We start from the raw sequence: 23,751 nt of genomic DNA, 5'->3' as shown, positions 1-23,751 counted from the left end.
TGGCATGTAGTATGTGCTTAATAAATATTTTTTTGACTGATTAACTTTTCCTTTTGTTTTTGTATCACCAGCACCCAGTGCATTTCCTAGTACATAGTAGGTACTTAATAAATGCCTGCTGATTAATCTTATTTTTATTATCTTCATTTTCTGACAAATTTACTTTTTATAATTTTAATCTATGAAAGTTATGAGCTGATATTTTTGTTTTGCTTTATTGTAACAAGATTTTATGCCATTTGAACTCCAAGAGGAAAATTCTAACCTTTGGTAGCTAAGTGGCCATGTGGAAACATACTTGGGGCAAGGAGACCAGTTAGGAGGCTGTAGCAATAATCTAGGTAGCTGTGATGAGGGATTGACTTATGGTGGTGACTCTGTAAGTAGAGAGAAATGTTTGGATGTGGAAAACAGAGAAGTAAAACCAGCAAGATTTGGCAATTGATTGGATGTGTTGGAAGAGGGTGAGTGAGAAGATAAGGATAATGCTGAGATTATAAACCTGGGAGATTAGGAAAGAGGGAAATTTGTAAGAGGGGTAGGTTGGGGGGAAAAACAATGAATTCAGTTTTGGACATGTTGAGGTTGAGATGTCTGTGTGAGAAATCTGGTTTGAAAGAGTTAATAGGCAATTGGTGGTACAGGATTGATGCTCAGGGTGAGACACTGCCTGAATACATAGATCTGTGATTAGTTTGCATAGAAATGATAATTTAATCTATGAAAGCTAATGTGATCACAGAGAGAGACTATAGAAAAGAGGGCCCTTATCTTTTCTCATAAAAGAACTATATTATGGGAACCATGCAGAAAGATAGTATTATAAATAATATTCCTGAATTTTTAAGGCCCATCTGGTAAAAGAGCAGTGTGGATAGTGAAAAGGTTTGGAGACAGAGATCCTAGGCTCAAAACCCGGTTCTAGCACAATTTATATGGCCCTGGGCAAGTGCCATATGAAAATCTGTAGATCAGGTTGATATTATGTAACAGAAATGGGTTCCCACAGGCTGCGTTCTGACTTAGAAAACTTCAAATTATGCTGTATTATATTTTAATTATTTAATTTTTATTAATTTAATTATTAAACATTTCTCAATTACATTTTAATCTAGTTCACCTACACTCAGAGTTTTTTTGCAGCCACACCTGTGATCTAGATGAGCTCTATGGTCCTTTCAAGTTCTAAATCTGTCTATGATCCTAAGACAAACTTTTTGGGTATGGAGTTGTTGGAGAGAGGCAATGACAGAGATTGTACATAAAAATATGTGGTTAGTATTATCAAGGTTCCACTTAGCATTTCATATCTTGCACTTACAAAAATACTTCCCAATGCAAAAAGTTAATTTGTAAATAGGCTAGTTCCTGTGCCTACCTCTACTTTTACTCATTCTGAAACAGTAAACCTTGAAAGGGTGTGTTTTCTTCTAACTTTCCTATCTGTTTTTATGCTTTTCCACAGGAAAGGAAACTCCAGATGGATTTGGCAGAAAAGAGGACTAGAATTGCTGGAGAGCTCTTGAAAAGTGAAAGAAAGTATGTACAGATGTTGGAAACTGTGAGAGATGTTTATGTCACTCCATTGAAAGCAGCCCTGGCATCAAACAGAGCCATCCTAAGTTCCACGGACATCCAGATCATCTTCTCCGATATACTGGGTGTCTTAGATCTCAATAGGTATGTGTTAGATACCTACTACCAAAATATTGTGTAGTGGAAAGGAAACCATGCATTTCCCAAAGTGTAATCAAATAGTTAGGAGAAAGCGGGGAGATTATTATTTATTTATGAGCTGAGAACCTCAAATGAGAAAGGAACAAAAGGTAAGTTTGGTAAGATAAGGCTGACAAACAATTCTCTGTCATTGAGCACCTAGTTGTTACAGAAAGGAGAGTACATTTATCTGTTCCACATAGTGGGAGTTATAGGGGCATGATGCCCCCATGATCTGGAAAATCCTGTAAAATTTTTTGGTCCTCCATACGAGAGAAGTCTGAATTTTTTTCTTTTATTGGATGTTTACAATATCTTGTCATAAAATTTGGGTTGATATTATATATTATATATGTATTGTGTGCATTTCTGAGTTTCTAAACTTATTATGTGTCTCTGCTGACTTTTTTGTGTTGTCTGTGGCTTTCACAAAACTCCCCCCAAATTCCCATTTAATTTCTTATGCCAACCTACAATATATTCAAACCATGATGAGAAAAGTCACGATGTGGAAGAGATAACTGTAGCCATTTCCAATGAAGAAAGAATAAGAGAAATTGACCTTGAACTGTCCCCTTCTCATCCGCCCTCGCCCACCATACCCCCTCTCCCAGAAATTTGCATTTAGACTTAGGGTAGAACTTCCTGTGGGATTTAATAAACTTTGGATCTTCAAAAGAAGTTTTAGGAAATTCTTTCTCTATGGATACTTAATATCTCTAAATATTTGAAGATGAGGGGATGGAACTCTTAGGTGGGGGAGTACTGTGCACTACTAAATGCCACCCTGTATTCTGTGAGCTCTGGGTGACAGCAAAGAGGAGGCACTTGGGATTGAGGGGAATACACTTCCTCAGGAGCTCAGGGGCTTGATCCTTCTCTCTACTTTTTGCCACACCCCCTACTTCTGGAGGTCAGAGTCAACACCAAGAGAAAAAAACAGCCACAAGTCTTATTAAAAATGTGGACTAAAGGGATGAAACATTAATGTCTTAACCTGTTGTCAGAGAATTGTACTTCTTGGTTCTAGCTCACCCATCATGTCTGTTTCATGTTAACAGGCATTTTCTGGGGGAACTGACAGAGAGACTCCAAGAATGGGGTCCAGCGCAATGCCTGGGAGACATATTCATAAAGTTTGGACTTCAGTTGAAAACATATACCAACTTCTTCAACAATTACCCTATTGTTCTGAAAACAATTGAGAAGGTACCAAAGACCAAGACATTAGCGAGTTACTAAATGAGATAACATATGTAAAGTGCTTGGAAACCTTAAAGCACTTTGTGAATATTAATATTATTATTATGATCAAATTATTGTACTTTGCACAAGGGTTCTTTTGAGTTAAAAAGTGAAACTTCAGCTTTGATTCCTTGAGTAAAGGATAATCACTAATAGGGAAGAATTCTTCTCCCCTCCTTCCTCTTTATTCTTTTCCAGATATAGATAGTATAAAGGTTAGAAAATGACCTTGAAGACAATTCAAGTCTTACCTTTGACATACACTGGCTGTGTGACCCCAAGCAGGTGACTTAGCCTCTCAGTGTCTGAGACAACTCTCTAAAATACAGAAAAGATATTGACTAGGCCAAATTGTCTCATCTGGGAGTTTCATATGAATGAAATCACTGATGTAGTCCCTAACCCTATTCTTTCCCCTTAGTTTTTGGGTTGCCTCATGCAAATGATCATAACACAATCATCTGCCTTTAAAATCATGCTTATGGCTCAGTCTGGAAACGATGCTCACTGGATAAAAGAATAGATGAGAAGCTCAGAACTATGAAGAAACCTCAGTGGACTTGATGACACTTGCCAGAGTTTCATTAACCCAGCACTGACAAGGGGAAAAAGTGTCCTTTGGTTGTCTTTTATTACGGAAATGTTATACATTCTACTTAAGTCCTAGGTTCCCATCCACAAGTCCCCTCACCTCAATCTTTGAACAGAACGTTATTGGAATTTTTTGTGACTTTGACCTAGTCCCTTAACTTCTTTCTGGTCCAATTCTCTCATGCATATAAAAGGGACTTACGGTTAGAACCAGCTACCTGGTGAAGTGGAGAAGATGCTGGATTTGGAATCAGAAAGACCTGAATTCTAGTCCTGCCAGAGATAAGTCACTTAGCCTTTCTCAGACTCCATTTCCTCATTTGCAAAATGGAAATAATAAGAGCACCTCTCTCACAGGGTTACTGTGAGGATAACATGAGATAAGATTTATGAAGTGTTTTTCAGACCTCAAAGCATTATCTAAAAAGCTAGTTATTACTGTGAGCACAGTTGTTCTTAGAATGAGAAACGTGTTTCACCAAAACATGTTGAAAAGGAAGGAATCTCTTTAATGTTATCCCAGAAGGCTTGAAGTTAACAATATTTTTTAATTTTCCTCAGTTCTCTGCTCTCTGTCACTGGAAGGACAAACCAGAATACACAGCTCCCTCTGGCTTCAGTTATTGCTCCCATAGAAGGGACTTTCAGCTTTGGGGTCATTTATAATGGGTGTATGAGCCTCCCTCTCTCTCCCTCTCAAAATAAAGGAGTAGTATCACAGACAGAAGGAGAGTATACTATTGGGAGAAAATATCTGTGACTAGAACCACCAGCTTGCATTTTGAAAAGCTCCATCATAAGCAAAATTTTAATGGATTCCATTAGGCAATGAATGGCAGCAAAGAGATCTTTGAACTAAATTATTATAGAAGATATAGGTGAAATCATATTGTAATATATTACATATATATGTGTGCATGACCTATGTTACAATGTAATATACATGTGACATAGAACTGTGTGTGTGGTTGGTCATACACATATGATATACATATTTTGTGTGTGATATATCATACATATGATGTATGATCTATATGTCCATATCTGTGTATCTCTATTTGCCTATCTAGACAAAAATTGCATCCAGGGCAACTTGATTACATGTCAGATTAAAAACTTAGCAGCTTAAGGTGGGTGAAAAACTGAGCCAAATAGCAAAAGCCCTGGGCCCTGCTACTTCATCACTTCCTCATGGATTTACTGTAATTTCTAGTACTTTCATTTTGGGAACTGATTTGGCAACTCCTTTTAATCAGATTGGGATCTTAATTCATTACTGACCATGATTCAATCTAAGGCTTACCCTGGATTCCATTATCATCAGACCACTCTGTGTTTGAACGGTGCTTCTTTTTGGCAAAACATTTTCACATTTGTCATCTTATTTGACCTTCACAATATATTCCTTTGAGACAAATAAGGAAAATTTCATTCATATTTTGAAGATGAGGCACTGAGACTGGAGGAGGTTAAGCAATCTGTTAGTATAATAGTGAAGCCTGCACTCAAATCCAGCTTGATTAGGTACTTGGTGAAGATTTTATTTGTAAGTGCAGTTGAACCCACTTATAATAATATTGGAGGACAAGACTTGAATATGTATTATAAGAACCCCACATTTACACTTTAAGGTTTACAAAGCTGCTTTCTTCATAACCACCTGTGAGGTAGACATTTGCAAGTGTTATTCGACCCATTTTATAGATAAGAAAACTGTGGCTCAGAAAGAATAAATGCTCACATAGCTTTGAAGTGCCTATACTATAGGAAGCTTTCCTTGTACATGGTTATATTTGGGTTGGATTAGTTAGCCTGTGTTGTATATGAATCCATTATAGTGGGGTTCTACTCTACTAATGGTATATTGGTTTTCAGTGGATTTGGATAGAAATTTTACATACACATAGGAAAGAAAGGCTGTAGTATTATGTAGCAAACAAAATTAAGTGGTGCAATTCTCATTTTTCAGTGTAGAGAAATGATTCCATCGTTTCGGGCATTTTTGAAGAGGCAGGACAAGACCATTGTTACAAGAATGATGAGGTGAGTTTTGAGGTGAGGCATTACTGTGGCAATAGCAAGAAAGAGTGAGTTTATTGGGTTTTCCGGGTGGTTTAGATCTACCCTATGTTATCTGTAGCCTGCAGGAGCTGCTCTTGTATCCACCAAGAAGATTTGAGGAATACATTAACCTTCTCTATGGTCTGAGGCTTCATACACCTTCAGAGCATGTTGACCGCGGAGATCTGACTACTGCAATCAAGCAAATGAAAAGATACATAGGTTATATAAATCAGGTTGGTTGGTGCATGTGATCCTGTATCTTCTGTAACTGCAGCAGCTAGATCTTGTAGAAATTAATTTAAAGATATTTTGACCAAGATACTTTGAGGTCCTGTGTAACTTTTTCCTTGCAGATCAACATTTTAAAGAAAATTCTCTAATATTACTGATTTTGGACTTTTTAAAAGTTAGCAATACTGTGGCAAGGTAATCCAAACCTTGTGATTCAAAATACACCCTCTCCGCCCCCCCCCCCAAATCAGTTAAACTTGAATCCAGACTTTACAGAACAAATCCCCTTAATAAAAGGATTTGTGTGGTGAAACTTGGACTCAGTCAAAAAACCACACCCAAGGACCCAGAGGGTCACATGTGGCCTCAAGGCCACAGGTTCTCCACCCCTGTAAGAACTAATGCTGCCAAATAGAATCTTGATTAACCAGAATACTTTTGGAATGGAATACAGAAGTTTAATTTTCTGACTTAAAGGGAGTTACAAAATTCTTCCCCTCCTCACTTTCGCTGTAAAAGCATATTATTGAAAATCTTTCTAAAATGTATTACTTGGCTTTTCTGCCTGATTCATTGACGTTTACTAATTCAGAATCTTCTAGTACCTCATGGTTATTATTCACTTATTCATTAATTCAATAAACATCTAACTACCAGTTATATGTCATGCATTCTGGTAGGCCATAGGAATACAAAGATAAGGAGTTTACAATGATCATTTATCATAGTTTGAATGCTGCATTTGTAGAAGGCACAAGAGACTGGATTGACTATGTTAGAGGTGCTAAGACATGCTCAGGAAGATGATTTTTAAAACATGTAGTTAATATGAACTTGTTTTGCCTTTTTTCTTTTTTTTTTTCCTCTCTCATAAGACTGAGAACAAAAAGAAAAAATTCTGGTAGAGATTTTGAAAGTATTGCCCTAGAAGTTGTAGAAAGGGTCCCTGTACTAAATCTTTTCCCCCTTATAAATACCAAAGTTTATAATTATTCAGTTTATCTAAACTAATAACTTTGTTTTCTAGTTGAAGCAAAACGTCAACAGGAAAGATCAGTTGTCAGACATAGAAAGGAATGTCTGTGGATGCCCTGTAAGTACCCTAGTGTGTCTGCTCTTATGCTCATGGCTCCGTATGCCTCTGGTAGCTTAAGTAGACCTGCTGCCCAGAAGTAACTCATAAAAAGGGTAGTAGTACAAACTTTATCAGAGCGTTAGGCATATGTTGCAATCAGACTTTTGCCTGGGGGTACCCTTCTCCATTTCCCCCCCAAACAGTAGCTAATATGGGACTCTTCACACAGTAAAATGTTCAGAAAATATTAATAGGCTGGACATTTAGTAATTTCAACTAAATTCTGTCATTTGGATGAGATGGGATGCAGTTGTTTTTACATTTAGTTAGGCAAGGAAAAGAGTTACAGGGAAAGGAAAAAAATATCTCATTTTTCGAACTCAAAACTGGTTAGAACAATTTCTAGCATTGCCTCTTCCTTTAGCTATTACCAAATTATCTCTGTTGCATGTGTTGGGGGTCTTATTCCTTAACCTAAGTAACTGCATTCTGTAAATTTTCCTCTAGAATTTCCCTCATACTGCTTCTTCTCATTCTGATCTAGTCTGGCTTTAAAGGGATAGACTGGATCTGTGATGTCATTGATAATAAGGAACTCCCAGATGAGAAAAATCCTTTTATTAATGCAGGTCAGCATCTTCCTGCAATTTATAGTCTTACGGGACTGCCTAAAGCACTGAGAGATCAAGTGTTTATCCAGGATCACCCAGCCTTATACATCAGATTCTCCATCCAAGATGGCAACCTGCTTCTCTCAGCCTTTTAAACTCTCCCCCACAAAGCTATTCAAGAAATTTAAAATAGAAATCAACCTCCCCAAATATATTTTACATCACCTAGTTCTAGTGTCAATCTAAGAAATAAATGTTTAAATAATTTAGTTCATTGAATATAGTTTTGAAAGTTGAACTAAGCAACAAACCAGTAGTTGCATGGTTATTTGAAAAGTTAAATGGTTTGTAGAATGGGACTATAATAAAGGACTTTTTATGTTAAAAAAAAATGATGACATTTATATTTTGTCTCCTCAGCTCCTAGCACAGTGCTTGGCACACAGTAGGCACTTAAACATTTTTTAGGTAGTCTGATTTGAATTTTGTATTCAAATTCACAGACTCTCTCAGAAGGCAACAGATTCCTCATTAGGGTACAAGATGTGGCCCAGCTTTGCTGCTGCAATGAGAAAGTCAGCTTTTCATTAAGGTAAAAAAGAATATAACAAAGCAGATATAACTCTGATTGGGAATTCTTTAGTGCTCTTAATCTCTGAACTTTTTTTTAAAAATTTAAATTTTTATTAAAAAATTTGAGTTCCAAATTCTGTCCCTCTCTCCTGTCCCTCTTCCCTGAGATGGTAAGTAATCAGATGTAGGTTATACATGTGAAATTATGTAAAATATTTCCATATTAATCATTTTGTACAAGAAGAGGTAAATAAAAGGAAAAAAAGTGAAAAACAGAATGCTTCAGTCTGTATTCAATCACTAGCAGTTCTTTCTCTGAAGGAAGATAATATGCTTCACCATTAGTCCTTTGGGATTAGACCCCCAATGTCTAGGATCACTGAATTGCTGAGACTAGCCAAGTCATTCACAGTTATTCACTAAACAATACTGCTGTTACTGTGTACAACATTCTCCTGGTGCTGTTCACTTCACTATGCATCAGTTCATGTAAGTCTTTCCAGGTTTTTCTGAAATCATCCTACTTGTCATTCTTATAGCACAATAATATTCCATTATAATCACATACCACAGCTTGTTTAGCCATTCCCCATTTGATGGGCATCCCTTTGATTTCCAATTCTTAATCACCACAAAAAGAGCTGCTCTAAGTATTTTTGTACAAATAGATCATTTCCCCTTTTTTTGAGATGTCTTTGGTCTTTTTGGATGTCAGTGGTATTACTGTATCAAAAGGTATGTACACAGGGTGGCTAGGTGGTGCAGTGAATAGAGCACTGGCCCTGGAGTCAGGAGGACCCGAGTTCAAATGCGGCCTGAGACACTTTAACACTCACACAAAAAAAAAAATAGCCATGTGACCTTGGGCAAGTCACTTAACCCCAACTGCCCTCCCCACCCAAAAAAAAAAGTCAAAGCAAAAAAAAATGTTTGTACAGTTTTATAGCATAGTTCCAAATTGCTCTCCAAGAATGATTGGATCAGGTCACAACTCCACCAACAGTGCATTAGTGTCCCAGTTTTCTCACATTCCCTTCAACATCCAACATTTTTCTTTTTTTTGTCACATTGGTCTCTCTGATAGGTGTGAAGTGGTACCTCAGCATTGTTTTAATTTGTATTTCTCTGATCAACAATTTTAGTCTCTGCATTCTTGAAGCCTGGTCCAGAGAGGTCAACGATATCATTCTTATTCCTTCCCAAAGTCAAATGGCAAGATTATTTGGTGGCTCATCACCTTCATCTTTGGCTCCTATTATCATAACGTTTCAGTTACTAAAGCCCTTTCATCACACCAACTCTCTGGTGATGGCTGTTACATGCTATTATTGTAGTTTATGGATGATGAAACAAGCTCAAGAGAATTGAATTTTATAGGTAACTGAAATAGAACACTGAAGTCTATGCTATGAATTCACCCTATCTAATTTGCAAATACTCAGTGGAAAAAAGATTTTTTAAAATGAAAACAAAGTACAAATGCACGTGATCTATTAACACTCCCTCCTGTTTTAGGAAAGTCTTTTTTCTCAATACTATATTAAAATCAAAGCTACTTCATTCCTGAACATAATGGCTGCCAAATGTGGAGAAATCAGGACTTCTATATATCTTTTATCTCAGGGGAAGAATTACATATCACTTCAAGTTAATACTTCCCGGAATTCTTCCCACTGGCATATGGCAGGTGGCATATGAAGCTTTTGCTTTCTATAAAAATCAGATTATACAATTGTCCCATGACTCTGTGTCTATAGGATTTTAAATATAATCTGTCAGGTAGGACAGAGAAGAACTATAAGTATGGAAGGAGACTATCACACTAGAAATTCCAGGAAAATGGATGCGATGAGGAAACACACAAGAAAATTGCTTAGGTTCTCTATTATTACAACTCAAGCTTCAACATTTCGTTTCTTCAATTATAAGATTTAAAATACTTAAATATGTAAAAAATTAGAAAACCCCAAACTTTCTTCTTTATGAGGTATGATCTTAACTCCAGTGAAGATACTGTCAATTTTCTGTCAAGCCATGTACACAAAACTTAATATTATTATCTTGCTGAAGTGTAAGCTTCGAGTAGAGTATAGGCCAGTGGAATAAGGCAGGGCCTATTTCCTTTTTGTATCGTGTGCTTATATCCCTAGGGGAGGAGTCTAAGTAGCCCTATGGGAAACATGAACAAAACACAATAGGAAGAAAGTATTGAGATAAAATATGAAATGTCTGTGACTTCACACAAGACGTTTGACATCTTTGTTCCTGTTTCCTTACTTTGGGAACAGTGCTGACCATCTCACAAAATGATTTTTTCGTCAGTCCTACCAACTTGTCTAGGCCTTCACAAAATTCTTTTTTTTTTTTTGCTTTTTGGAGGGCAACTGGGGTTAAGTGACTTGCCCAAAGTCACACAGCTAGTAAGTATGTCAAGTATCTCAGGCCGGATTTGAACTCAGATCCTCCTAACTCCAGGGCCGGTGCTCTATTCACTGCACCACCTAGCCACCCCCCTTCACAAAATTCTTTAAAAAATGATGTCGTCCCTGCTTGCTTTCAAGCATGACTTCATCTAATAAATAATTTCAATTTTACATTCATTAGCAGCTAGAGATCGTTGAGTTTCTAGCATTAACTGTTAAGTCCTTTCTACAGCTCCTTATGAAGTATTTCATTTGGTTTTGCAAAATACAGTGATATGGGTGGTTCCAGTATTAACCCCACTTAACAAATGAGGAAGCGGAACTTCAGATTAACTGTGACTTGCCCACAATCACACAATCACTGAGCAGAGGAGCCGTGACTGAGAACCAGGTCTTCTGACTTCCAAACTTTTATAAAAAGTTGAAAATCCAAAGCACTTCTACCATTTAAAAAAATATGGAAAAACGTCCTACTGTGTTGGCTGGCTTTCTTGATGGAAAGTGTTATGAAATATGTGTTATTAACTCAGCAATTCAAACTAGTCTACCAGAACCTTCCTGGTAGCTCCACGATATTGTTTTACAACAGATAAAAGAGAGTATTACTCAGATAAGTAACAATAAAAAAACAAACAAAATACTCAAATGGTTTGCAGTAAGGAAGATGCTATCCTAGCTACGTTTAAAAAAATAGTACCCAGAAATAAAAGATTTCAACCAAATACATGCTCTTGTTTTCTCCCATCTCTCCATAGGCTCTATGAACACATCCATGACCTCAGCCTTTTCCTCTTCAATGACTCACTACTTGTTTCTCGTCGGACTGTAGCTCACACTCCATTTGAAAGGACTACTCAGACAGCTTATCAGTTTCTAGCACTGGTAGCCCTTCACCGGCTGCTAATAGAAGACATCCCAGACTCCAAATGTATGTCTTCATTCTTCTTGGGTTGGGTAGCTTTAGGATGCTGTGGAATTCTAGGATTCATAAAGTAGCACAAAGTAGTAATAAGGTATATCATTAAAATTTTGTATATGTTTGAAATTCACAATTCCCAAAGAATTCAAATTAAAATACTAAGTACTAAGCAAATTCTAAATTCTAAATTATCTTCAGGACAGATGGTAAAGGAAGAGAATGTTGGGTATAGTCAGACATGTTAGCTTGGTGTCTGAAAAAGCAGACTTCAAAAAAAAATGAGAAGTGTACTATTCCTTTGGCCTAAAATTCAGATTAAATTTGGCTCAAGAAGGATGAAAAGCTCCAAAAAACTAAATCCTGATAATCCAATGATGACAAAATCCAAATGAGGAAGAAAAAGGAGGGGGCATCCAAAGAAATCTCTATGATCATTCAGGGAGTTTTCCAGTGACTGTACATTGAAAAGGGCTATGCACAGATCATGAAATAAGAAGTCACATATAATCAGGGTCAAAAATTAACAAGTGCCCTAAAGTTGTAAGAATGGGATCACGTCAGAATAGCTGGCTGAAAGGCAACAAAAAGGTTGTTTTTAATTAGAAAAGGCTATACTTAAAACAGGATGGAACTTTGAATCCTCATTCTGACACTATCAAACCCTGAACAAGACTAACCTCTCTGGACCTGTTTTTTCAATAAAGTTGAGGGGTTTGGGTTGTGACTTCTAAAGTCCATTCAAGCTCTAAACCTGGTTTCATACAACAACTTAATTCAAGTGCAAAACCTGGGAATTTTAGTCGACAAGCACATACAAAGTAATACCATCTTCAGTCCCATTAATATAGGTACAGCATCCAGATTAAGGAAAAGTAATAGACCTAGTCTGCATAAATCACACCTCAGCCTGGAGATTTATGATCATTTCCAGTAACCACATTTTAAGAGGCATTTTGACCAACAGGAGCATTCACAGAAGTGTATGATGAAGACGGTAAGAGATCTGAAAACCAATGTGTATGATGGATAGTCATGGAAACTGAAAAAGTTTATCCTGGTGATGAAAAAGTTAACAGAAGACATGATTACAAATCTTCAAATATCTAAAAGGCTGTTATGTGGAAGATGTGAGACTGTTATTACTAAGGCCAGAAGGTTATTGTTAACTATAAAAAGATAAGATTTTGACAAAACATCAGTTAACGATTTATATATATAAGGTAGTATATAAAATATAAACGTATATTTTTAAGATTTAGTTTTAAAATGTTTGGGATTGTCTCTCATTGTTCTCTTCCATTACCAAAGGCGAGTTGACTGTATGTTTCTAGTTGACCTTATCTCTAAACTGAGTTTTTTTTTTAATCATGGAAATCAAAAGGATTTTCAAAGGTCAATTAATTTGATTTTAATATCTCAAGGTTTTTTAAAATTGTTATTCTCAGTACTAACCTGAAATATTCAATATGAAGAATAGCTTCCCACCCATTGTACACATGTATCTTACAATGTATATTCTATAAGCAGTTTATCAAGCATTTACAGGATTTGCCATCTATATACTCACTAGGAAATTAAGCTTTTATTTATAAACTTGATGTATACTCTCAAAAATGATTCTTTGTGTTATTAACCCATTCACTGTACACTTCAGAAAAATATGCTAATTATAATTTAACTAAATGAGAATTTTTCTTCTGTGTTGTCTAGATCCAGAACCGTGTGTAATTATTTTTAGGAAAAGCTATGGCTAAAATCTGTCATATAATAATCTAATTGATAATCAGATTAAATATTTTAGAAAATGTACATGATGATTAGTAACCAATCCAAATTCTGTAATTATCTGTAAATACCTTTACACACTAGCCCTAAAATCTGAGTCCTAATAGCAGAACTAGTTAATACAGTAAACCTTTCTGTCGTTTCACAGATATCAAGAATGCATTTGTTCTACAAGGCCCAAAATGTCAATGGATTTGTTCAACAGCGAATGAGGATAAATTGGTATGGTTATCAGTGTTGCAGAGTGCAATCAGAAGTAGTATTGAGAAGTATGGCTTGATTTAATGAAAACATCAAAGGAACTCATTAGTTGCTCTGAGGGATCCAGGCTAAATGTCTTAAGAACTTATCTTAAAAGGACTCTCTCAATGGATGGAAGGTTAACTAGGATGGCACCTTCCAACTCTAAATACTATGATTCTATGATCTATGCTCAAACATTTATAATAATTAACAGAAATAATTAAGACCAACATTTTTAACCCCTCCCTTTGGTAACTGATTTTAATGCCCAGTGTTAACTTGCAATGATTTAAACAAACTGATTTAAGAGACATATAAATACAAGAGACAGTAAATTTGGATTCTGTGCTCCAATGAATAACAAAACTAGGAGAAATTATTGCACGAGTAGTAGTGTACACACACATATACACTCATTCAAAGTGTAATAGTAGAAAAGGTATTCAAAGTAGAAAAAAAAGTAAATTTGAAGTCAAAAGACCTCGATGCTCTTCCACTTACTACTTGTGTTAGGACCTGTAAAATTCGAGACATTGTACTAGATCATCTCTAAAGTCTCTTCTAGTTTTAGTATTCTATGATTCCTAAAAAAAAAATGATCAGTCTTTAAGATCTTCATATTTGTCAGGCATATCCCATCTTAAATTTTCTCCAAGCTAACAGATTAAGAATATTCAGAGATCTAGGTAATGGAAAAAAATTTATTTCTTGAAGAACCTGGAATGTTTTTTTAATGTTAATACAGTCCTAAATTTAGATCTCCCAAGAATTTGGTACATTTTATCTTAAAAGGATGAGGTTCAGAGAGAATACAAGGCAAAGGGGTTACACAAACAGCCTTTTGAGACAGAAAGCCCTCCCTGGATCAATCTTTCAACCCAGGGGTGGGGAACCTGCAGCCTCAAGGCCACATATGGCCTTCTAGGTCCTTGGGTGCAGCCTTTTGACTCAGTCCGAATTTTACAAAACAAATCTTTTTATTAAGGGGAGTTCCCTAGAATGAAGAAATCATAGATCTGGGCTGGGGGAAAAAAGGTAGAAGGTTTCCAAAAAATACTTAGCTGTATTTCAGCCATTTTATTTTCATTACACAGTTCAGTCTGGAAGATCTTTTCAGTGAAAAACTGAAAAATGAGTAAATAAGAAATCTAGCCAAATGTGACTATATTAACATTTAGTATGATAAAAGAAAATTAGGATGACAGTTGTTAAATGATAATAGACTTACTGCTGAACTAAGTAGTTGTCTAGGTTTTTATAGTATCCTGACAAAACTATCCTAAGAAATTTTAAAAATTATTCTGGGATAGTCATTTAGAAACTGATACGATAAGCTGTAGTACCTTCACCCATTGAACATTAATTAAATATAACACATTTCTAAGGGCTACCTTCATTACCTTTTTGCTTCCTAAGGCAGTAGTAGTGTGTAGACAGAATGAACTGATACAGAAGATTGGAAACCTAGTTAATGGTTTTCTGCTAATTGGAAGAAAATTAAAATCAGTGTCATTTCATGATGCAGAAAACTATCACTTACATAGGTTTTAAGCCCTAGTTAAGAAAGGAACAAAAGTGAAAATATTGTGCTGTTTTATTGGTGTAAAAATCACACAATTGCTAGTTCTGATTCTGCTGAGATACATCCATGCAGTTTGACATCTATGATCCCACAGCCAGAATAAGCCATTAAATAGATTATCTGCTGTTAGTCAGCAATTAAAGCAAATTTACATGAGATCAAAAGGCATGTATCATACAATATACAACAAATCCTAATACAGTACATCAACCTGAATAGTAGGATACACTCAGGGAACTCTGTTAATGGTGTAAAGCCTGTCTATATGCCCAAAGAATAAGGCTAGTGACAAGATGACAGACAGTAACCCAGAAATCCTAAGTACTTTTTGTTGGAATTAAAGTCCATAGAGGTATTGACACACAATATGAGACAATCTGTTACAGTAAAGACTGGTGGATATTAATTATTAAAAGATAAATGTGTGGAACATGCAGATAGAAGTGATGGTTGGGGGGGAAATTTAATCTCTATGTTAGGGATAAAATTTCACACCCCTCCCCGCCTTTTTTCTGCAGAAGAGACTTTGGAAAGGACCACTAGGTTCCCTACATCATAGTTGTTTGCATGAATTTTGCTAAATCAAAAAAGTGAAGAAAAACGTGACAGGTGACTTTTAGCTACACTCCGTAGGGCAATTAAGGAACTAGGAAATATGACAACTTGGTTGATATGGCAAGGCAGCCTGCGAGGACTCTGTGGCACCCTGAATGATTTGGTTTATTGCAAAGAGACAGGCTGCTTTTCCTGTACCTAGTATGTAGGCAGAGAATGCTTTGCCTACTACAGTACTGACAATTTTAAAGACTATGAAGAAAGTTTGTTTTAATGATCTATTTTGAGAAAGCAAATTTAAGTGTAATATGGAAAGAATGAAACCCAAAGAGTAACAACTCTAAGAGTCATTACACTTTACTGTTTTTCCTTTTCTACAAAGACATTTTCTGTGGACAGTGCTCAACATGCAGCTGAAGAAGCCCATTATGTACATAAATTCCAGTTTAAAGTTTTGGCCACTTAAACATAATACAATGGACCAATATCATATACTCTTTATGTTGGGGGTCAGCAAGGATCGGGAGTGGCAACAAATACAACATTCCTTCCAGAAAAAGGTCATCCTGGCCCTCTTTATTGTTGAAATTAAAAAACGAAAAAATTTAAATACAATGGTGAACATACAAGGACAAAACAATCACAAAACTTAACGCTGAATAGAGAGCAGTGAGCTAAATGTCTGGTCTTCAAACTGGCTTGGAGAAAGCCCAATACCCCATTAAAAATGAGTATGTTCACAGTTAACGGCAATTGGCTTATAGGTGAGAGAATGGCCGAAGCTGCTCCAGTTGAACTTCCAGGGAAATTCTCTCTTCAAGAACATCCTAAAAAAGATTAGAAAGTGAGAAAGTTACATATACAGGAATGTTTCAATTAATATATTTCTTAACACCAATGTGCGCTGCTTTAAGAAATACACCATAGGGCAGCTAGGTGTTAACAGAGCACCAGCCTTGGAGTCAGGAGGACCTGAGGTCAAATCAGGCCTCAGATACTTAACTAACCGTGTGACCTTGGACAAGAAACTTAACCCCAATCACCCTAAAAAAACAAACAAATAAATAAATAAATGTAAAAAAAAAAAAAAAAAGAAATGTACCATATCCGAATATATGAACTTTTAAAACAATTAGAAAGTGATTTATTCATTTTACAAAATAAATTACTATATAAGGATTTTTAAAAAGAGTTCCCCATGTAAACTTAATTTTTTTTTTTAATTAGGATTTAGGCAAATTTTTTACATATACAAATTCATTGCCTAAAGCAGAGTACATCTGCCTTAAAAAAAAAAAGAAAAAAGAAAAAAGAGGACTGTTCATATCAAGATTAATTCTACAACATGTAATTAATAAAATCTTGCACAAGAACTTTCAAAGCAGAAATTAATCTATCAACTTACTTTCCTTTTCAGATGATCAAACCTGCCTATATTTAATTTTCTTAGAAGTATCATTATATTTTTATATATTGCAAGTTTATTATTTACAACCACATTGTGATTACTATTGGTTCTCTATACCTAACTAGTTCGATGTACTGATCAGAAAGTCACCAAATTCAGTTACTTTCCTTCCTTTCCTCTGTACATTATGACAGTATATCTGGGTTGCTTTTTTTTCCCCTCACATTTTAAATCACATAATCTATTTTAAACTTTTTCTGAACCACTAATAGATTACAACAGTAGTTTGTTTTTTTAGTAAAACTTTAAAGTGTTGGCAGCATGGCAGAGTGGATATAAGACTAGCTTTGGGAGACAGGAAAACTAAATTTAGTTACTCCCTCTGACACAACTAGTTGAATGATCATGAATTAGTATTAAACTCAGTTCCAGGCAACTCTCCAAAACTAAGCTGTCCATAAGCTGGTAATCTACATCAAAGTGAGGAGTTTCCACAGAGGAGTTCCTTATATCAATTAAATCAAACAAATGTTTATGAAGATCTTTGTGGTCCTAATAGGACAGTACTTCTTTTTTTAGTCTTATAATAAAGTAAAATAGGGAGCCAAGTACGTGTACTTTCTCCAAACTAAGTATTCCATCTCCTGTTTCCATTCCTTTGACAGAGAAGCTGTTCCACATAGCTGAAATTTTTGTCCTCTTTCAACTCTGGAACTTAGAATCTCTAAGCTTTTCCAAAGCTTAACTTAAGTGCCACTATCACCTATGAGAAACCTTTGGGTTTCCCTATTTGTTAGTACTCCCTTCTCAAATGATTTTCTATTTTTCTTTGTACATGTAGTACCTGTGTAGTTAAATACAGGTTTCTTAAGGACAGGGCCTTTACTTTGTCTTTGTATTCCTAGTACCTCACATAGTACCATGCATATAAGAATTGATTAAAATAGTTGTTCATAGTGCTGTGAAAGATTCAAAATCTCATAAAAATATTTGAAAAATACAAAGTTTCCCCCACAGAAGTAAAATACCACCATACTACATTTTTTGGTCATAGTCATGAACTCAGAAAATGACATTACCTTTAACTGTTGCTGCAATTCACTATTCAATCTGGCTAAAACCGTGTTGGTTTCCTTATTGCGTCTAATTGATGCCTGAATAGCTTTCTTATCCTTCCCAATTGATCTGAGAAGATAAAAAGGGAAAAAATATAGTCCAGTTTTTGTCTTTGAATTCTTTTCATCCCTAGTAACTCTATCCTACACCTTTCACATAAAGATATTGAATAGAACAAAGTCTTTGCTATTTTTATGGCAATTTAACTCATAACTATCCACATTCTAGAACATAAAATTACACACAGAGAAGGAACTTTAGAACAGCTATAGTTAAAGTGTTAACGTCGTTTTTAAAAGTTTAATGATTCTGATCCATGACTTACTTAAATAGGTAGAAAAAAAGAACTATAATGGCTTCCCTCAACTTTCCAAATCAGTCACTTTGGACTCTGATGAGAAAGGGAGAGAAGGAAAGTAGAGAACTGGTAACAAGGAACAGAAAGTTTAAAGCAACCTACACCTACTAATAAATGGGAAAAGTTGCCCAAAGAACAAATACACCTTACCCAACTCAAACTGATGCAACCACAATACTGTTCAATCTGAATAGGAAAAAGTGATTCCAGATAAATGATTAAAAAATTTTAGGTTTGGGTACCTAGGTATAGAAGGCTGTGAAGCTAGAACAGCAGCTAAGACACCTGTCTTTTGCGAATGTTCATCAACTTCCGGTCTTAGTTCATCCTCTGATTTTAATCTTCTACGAATAGGCTTAGGAGGTGGAGCAAGAGGTGTTGTGCTTTTGCCCTAGAAATAATACAAAACAATAAATACCTAGTTCCTAGTGCCTAGCACAATGCTTTGCAATATAAGGTATTAATAAAATATTACATACACATACATGTATATATGTATATATAAAAATAAAATTAAATCTGATAGAGAACATTCTTCAAAGGCCTTTATGGACAGTTAATAAATACTCTGGCATGACTACCCATTGAGTTCTGGGGGATCATATTCAATTTAAGTTCTAACTTCAAAACATTTCCTCTTCCTTCCATCAGAAACAATAGTATATATGTGGGGACAGCCTCCAGAAATGCAAGTTTATGTTACTTCCTAAATAATCTAAATGATGGAAATGGTCCAGAGGTACAGACCAATACATCATCATTTCCTCTTTTTCTGTATGTTCTAAAAATAAAGTCTTTGTATATATAAAAAAAATTATGATGAATAGGGAAAAGAATGTAGGTAGCAATTAGTAACTAAGAGCTATACGTAATTAGTTTACCTTGACTTTAAAAGAAACAGTCTTTAATGAAGGCTTCAGAAAGAATTTAATAAAATAAAGCATTTTTATTCTTTCAAATTCCCTTACAAAAATCTTTTAAGGAATGATTCAGATTCTTCTGTACTAGAACTTTAACAAATCATTCTTAAAATTAATGGGCGACTGGTTGTGACGTATTAAGTATTTATGTTATCCAGAGATTTGTTTAAGTTAAGGGAATTAAGTGCTCCAAAATTGACAAACTAGAAAAATATATATTCAAAGTCTTTCTCCCCATAATTCTATCCCATCATCTCAGAAACTCTCATGGGTTCAATTATCTTCATGCAGATGAATTTCAGATGTGTCTTTTCAGCCCCAGTCTCTCTCCTGACCTCAAGGCCTACATGACTAATTACCACAGCTGTATCTCTCTACCTAGATGTCATGCAGGCCTCTAGAGCATCTCAACTCATCATTTTCAAAACAAAACTCACTGTCTGCCTCTCTAAAATGATCATCCCTTCTCTAAACCTCTCTACTTTTACTGAACAAAACAGAACAAACTATTATCCCCTAGTAACTCAGGTACACAACTATGGAGTCACTACTTTTCTTTCCTTTTAAATAAGATGACCAGAGCATAGTACTAAAGGCAAAAGAATGAATTAGATCTCTTATTCCCTTAAAGTTCATATATGTGGTTTTCTAACTTCTCAAATCTCTTAAAAAGTTAAAAATTATGACATATAATACTGTACATGCATAAAAACAATCAATAAATATTTTAAAAGGCTCTTTGGATACCACATTGGCAGGAGCACTAGCAGCTGTCTTTTCCTCAACTCTTCCATCTGTTTTGGCAACTCTAAGAGAACTTGAAGGATCAGAAGATTTTTCAACCTACAAATACATAATTATAATTAAGCATTTAGCGAATAATTAGTTAAGTAAAGTAAGTGTGACCAGTGACTATAAACTGTTTTTAAAGATTAAAGAAATTCCACAGCATTTATGGAATGGTTAATAGCTTCTAAACTTTAGTGCAGCATTTCAGCTAACATCAAGAATGTACCAGTTAAGATTTATTAACACACTTTGTATCTGCTATAGGTAAGGGATAATAAAGAACATTACCTAATTTAATTTGCCAATGGTGATTTTGTTTTTATTTTCCTTATAGCCCAAAGCATGATTATTCTGTGAAATTGATATTGTAATTTTAAAAAATTATAGGATAGTTTTGAGTGGGAATAAACTGTATAAGTAAGAAGCATGAAACAAACTTTATAAGTAGTGAATTGCAAACAGCAAATGCTGTCTTCATTATGTAAAACCATTTGGAACCATTACTAGTGGCACTAAATATTGCAATAAACTCCAGACCCATCATCTCCTTTACATAAAATAAGAATATAAGCTCAAGTACACACAAAATAGAAATCCATTATATAATGCAGACAAAAGGTTTTCCCATTCTTCAAATGAAGCATGCAAGGGTCTCGTGCTTAGGATTTCTACATATATTTTTAAAGATATCAATAACTGATATGCTTCAGAATAATTTTTTTGAACAGCATCAAGTTTTAAAACTATAAAGAAATACTGTGCATGCTTTGGCCTAATATTATATGCATGACAGTGCTTAAAAAATACTGAGTACAATTTAATACAAAGTAAGAAGTACATAAGTAAAACTGTTTTTCCTTGGCTATTCCAGGCTTTGATCTTGTATTTTAACATGTATACAATTTGTAAACCATTGGACTGCACATGTTAAATATCAATTAAAATATCACATCTCTTCATATTAAGGAGACATTTCAATCAAATGTGATCTGAGGGTAGGTCCTTCCAGTGATGCAGGTCACAATCTATGTGAGCCCTCTTATCTTCTATGCCTTATCCATATTCTCCCATAAATTCTCCACAGAAAGTTCACTCACCCAATATTTTGGAGGCCTTCCTCTAGATTTCTTAATATTATGCAAGAATCAGTAGAACACTTAACTTGAGCTATATCCATGGGTTTTCACTACATGACCCAACCCACCTCTTTTTCTGGTAATAAACCTTTTTGATGACAGCATTTATGCCATTTTTTGTGTGCAATTAATGACGCATTCCATCGTATAGCTTTCCTTTCTCCTCAATAAAGATGTCTCACAGGCAGTGGTTTCTAGTTATATAGTCACTACAAGTATAGTGCAGTTAAGAGGCTGAATACTTTCCCCTCAGAGAGAATCAGAAGGTCATTGAAAAACTATGTGAAGTTTTCCAAGTACAATCCAATCCACTCCATTCTACTTAATTCAGGGCACAGCTCACTGTCCATCTGCAGGGCTTATATGAGAAATATGTACCAACAGACCAGGCTAAATGGGCTGCCTATGCTACCAAGAGTACATCATAGTATAAACAATAGGCATTCTTTATCAATTTGCATTTTCTGAGTGAATCATTATCATACAAACTTTTGAGTAATTATTCATCTCATTTAAGAGACCATTATTTAGGATCATCAGGCTTTCTGACAAAAGATTTAGGCATACACAATGGAAGATGACCCCTTAATGGGAGAGCCTTTAAAATGGCCTGGTACTCCACCGAGTCAAATGTTTGGGTTTTTTTCTATCAAAAAAAAAAGTGGGATTGTATTCCCCCAAACCTTTAAGCCAACTATGTGACTATAAAAATGTGGTCTGCCATACATAATTTGTGAAAGCCTGACTGTGTATTACACCGTTCTCATAAAGATTTTGTAAAGGTAAAAAAAAGTAGGTATATGGGTGGGGAGTTATATGCTCCCTAATTTGTACTTGGTTCTGAATTTCTTATACTGAAGTTCATGACTTCAAACAACCACAAATGATCCAAACTATAAGAGCCTCTCATCAACTAAATATGGTAGTCAATTATGAAGGTGTGAAACAAGGTGTTAAAATAATTATCAGTACAAATGGAACTTTTGGATGTTCTGTAGCCCTTTCAAGGCAACAGAGAATTCTTTTTCTATAACAAACCAGAACTTGATGGATCTCTACTTTTTGACCAGAATCTTCTCTAAATTTTAAAAAATTTACTTCTAGCATTTCTCTTATTAGTTTTTGAGAAATATTTCATAGGGTTCTAGTCATTTGTAATTCTTTCCTTAGGAATTGTCTGTTCATAGCCTTTGACTTCTTGTCCATGGACAAGCTCTCTGGCCTGAATCTTCTAAAAAGGTTTATTCTCACTAGGTTACCCCCCAATAGCCTGTAGGGATTTTTTCCCCTTGAGGAAAAAAATAGGGCTAATTATGTGATCTGTGTCACTGCAGGGAGGCAGATCATTCATACTAACAGAAATTGCAGATCTTGGATGTATTATGCTTTCACAGTCTACCTTACATTTTAGCTACTTTCATGCCAGAGCTTCCCTGTTAGAATGTAAAGTCCCTGATGGAAAAGACTATGACTTGTTCTTTTTTCAAACCCCACACTCAGGGATTGGCAGAAAACAAGTGTTTAAGAAATGTTTGCTGAATGAATGATAAAGGGCAAAGATCCATTACTTGAAAAGGAAATAATATATGCTCATAAGTACTAACCTGCAAGACTTCTGGATGCTTTTCAGCTTCATCATCAGGTTCTTCATTTACACTAGATGCAGCAAATACTTCAAACTGGCTGAAATCTGCAAAATTTGGTTGTTCTGGTATCTGTTGAGGTGAGGTACTAGTGTGAGTTATTAGGCCTTCAGCATCCACTGGGCGATGCACATGAGGACCTGGAGCCTATAAAAGTATCAAGAAAATAGCACAGGGAGAATAACTAATGTGAATTTTAATTTAGCATAGTACTTACCTATTCTATATACATTACTATGTCAATACAAAGACAAATTTCTGCAATACATGTTAATCCATTATTCATATTCCCAAAGTAGTTTGAGCACATGCTTGATTCACCTTAATAATTACTTTTCCTTCAACATTTTTTTCCCTTAACATATCATTATACACTCTATTGTAGTTCAATTATGTCCAAGTCTTCATGACCCCATATGGGGTTTTCTTGGTAAGTATATTGGAGTGTTTCGCCATTTCCTTCTTCAGTGGATTAAGACAAACAGAGGTCAGGGGCGGCCAGGTGGCTCAGCGAGTAAGAGCACTGGCTCCAGTGTCGGGATGACCTGGATCAAATCCGGGCTCAGATACTCAGCCCCACACCCAGAAATAATAACTGGCCGTGTAATCTTGAGCAAGTTACTTAACCCCGATTGCTTTAAAAAAAAAAAAAGACAAACAGAGGTCAAGTGAATTGTCCAGGGTCACACAGCTATTGAATGGGTGAGGCTTAATTTGAATTTAGGTCTTCCTGACTCCAGGCCCAGTGTTCTATCCACTGAGCCACCC

The 23,751-nt window shown here is 35.5% G+C and overlaps 2 protein-coding genes across 12 annotated transcripts in view; one reads left to right on the top strand and one right to left on the bottom strand.

The window, feature by feature from the left end:
- Nucleotides 1-13,588, top strand: part of ECT2L (epithelial cell transforming 2 like) — a 101,590-nt gene extending 88,002 nt beyond the window's left edge. The window contains exons 15-22 of the mRNA XM_069077241.1: nucleotides 1,466-1,680; nucleotides 2,778-2,925; nucleotides 5,522-5,595; nucleotides 5,693-5,849; nucleotides 6,875-6,940; nucleotides 8,037-8,125; nucleotides 11,285-11,457; nucleotides 13,382-13,588. Of these exons, the coding sequence (XP_068933342.1) occupies nucleotides 1,466-1,680; nucleotides 2,778-2,925; nucleotides 5,522-5,595; nucleotides 5,693-5,849; nucleotides 6,875-6,940; nucleotides 8,037-8,125; nucleotides 11,285-11,457; nucleotides 13,382-13,518 (1,059 nt within the window). The 3' untranslated portion in view covers nucleotides 13,519-13,588. The remainder of the gene's footprint in view (nucleotides 1-1,465; nucleotides 1,681-2,777; nucleotides 2,926-5,521; nucleotides 5,596-5,692; nucleotides 5,850-6,874; nucleotides 6,941-8,036; nucleotides 8,126-11,284; nucleotides 11,458-13,381) is intronic.
- A 2,573-nt stretch (nucleotides 13,589-16,161) lies between these two features.
- REPS1 (RALBP1 associated Eps domain containing 1) overlaps nucleotides 16,162-23,751 on the bottom strand; it is a 99,922-nt gene continuing 92,332 nt past the window's right edge. For 10 of the 11 annotated variants that reach the window (XM_069077237.1, XM_069077235.1, XM_069077236.1 and 7 more), the window contains 5 exons: nucleotides 22,945-23,130; nucleotides 20,163-20,258; nucleotides 18,738-18,886; nucleotides 18,101-18,206; nucleotides 16,162-16,440 (listed from right to left, as the gene is read on the bottom strand). In XM_069077237.1, the coding sequence (XP_068933338.1) occupies nucleotides 16,372-16,440; nucleotides 18,101-18,206; nucleotides 18,738-18,886; nucleotides 20,163-20,258; nucleotides 22,945-23,130 (606 nt within the window). In that variant the 3' untranslated portion in view covers nucleotides 16,162-16,371. The remainder of the gene's footprint in view (nucleotides 16,441-18,100; nucleotides 18,207-18,737; nucleotides 18,887-20,162; nucleotides 20,259-22,944; nucleotides 23,131-23,751) is intronic. The other variant, XM_069077232.1, reaches the window with a different exon arrangement.

This window comes from Petaurus breviceps, unplaced genomic scaffold, assembly GCF_028583685.1.
Source record: "Petaurus breviceps papuanus isolate PSGF00001 unplaced genomic scaffold, PetGlider_PUasm1.0 90977, whole genome shotgun sequence".
NCBI lineage: Eukaryota > Metazoa > Chordata > Mammalia > Diprotodontia > Petauridae > Petaurus > Petaurus breviceps.
This window is presented reverse-complemented; position numbering and strand designations above follow the sequence as displayed.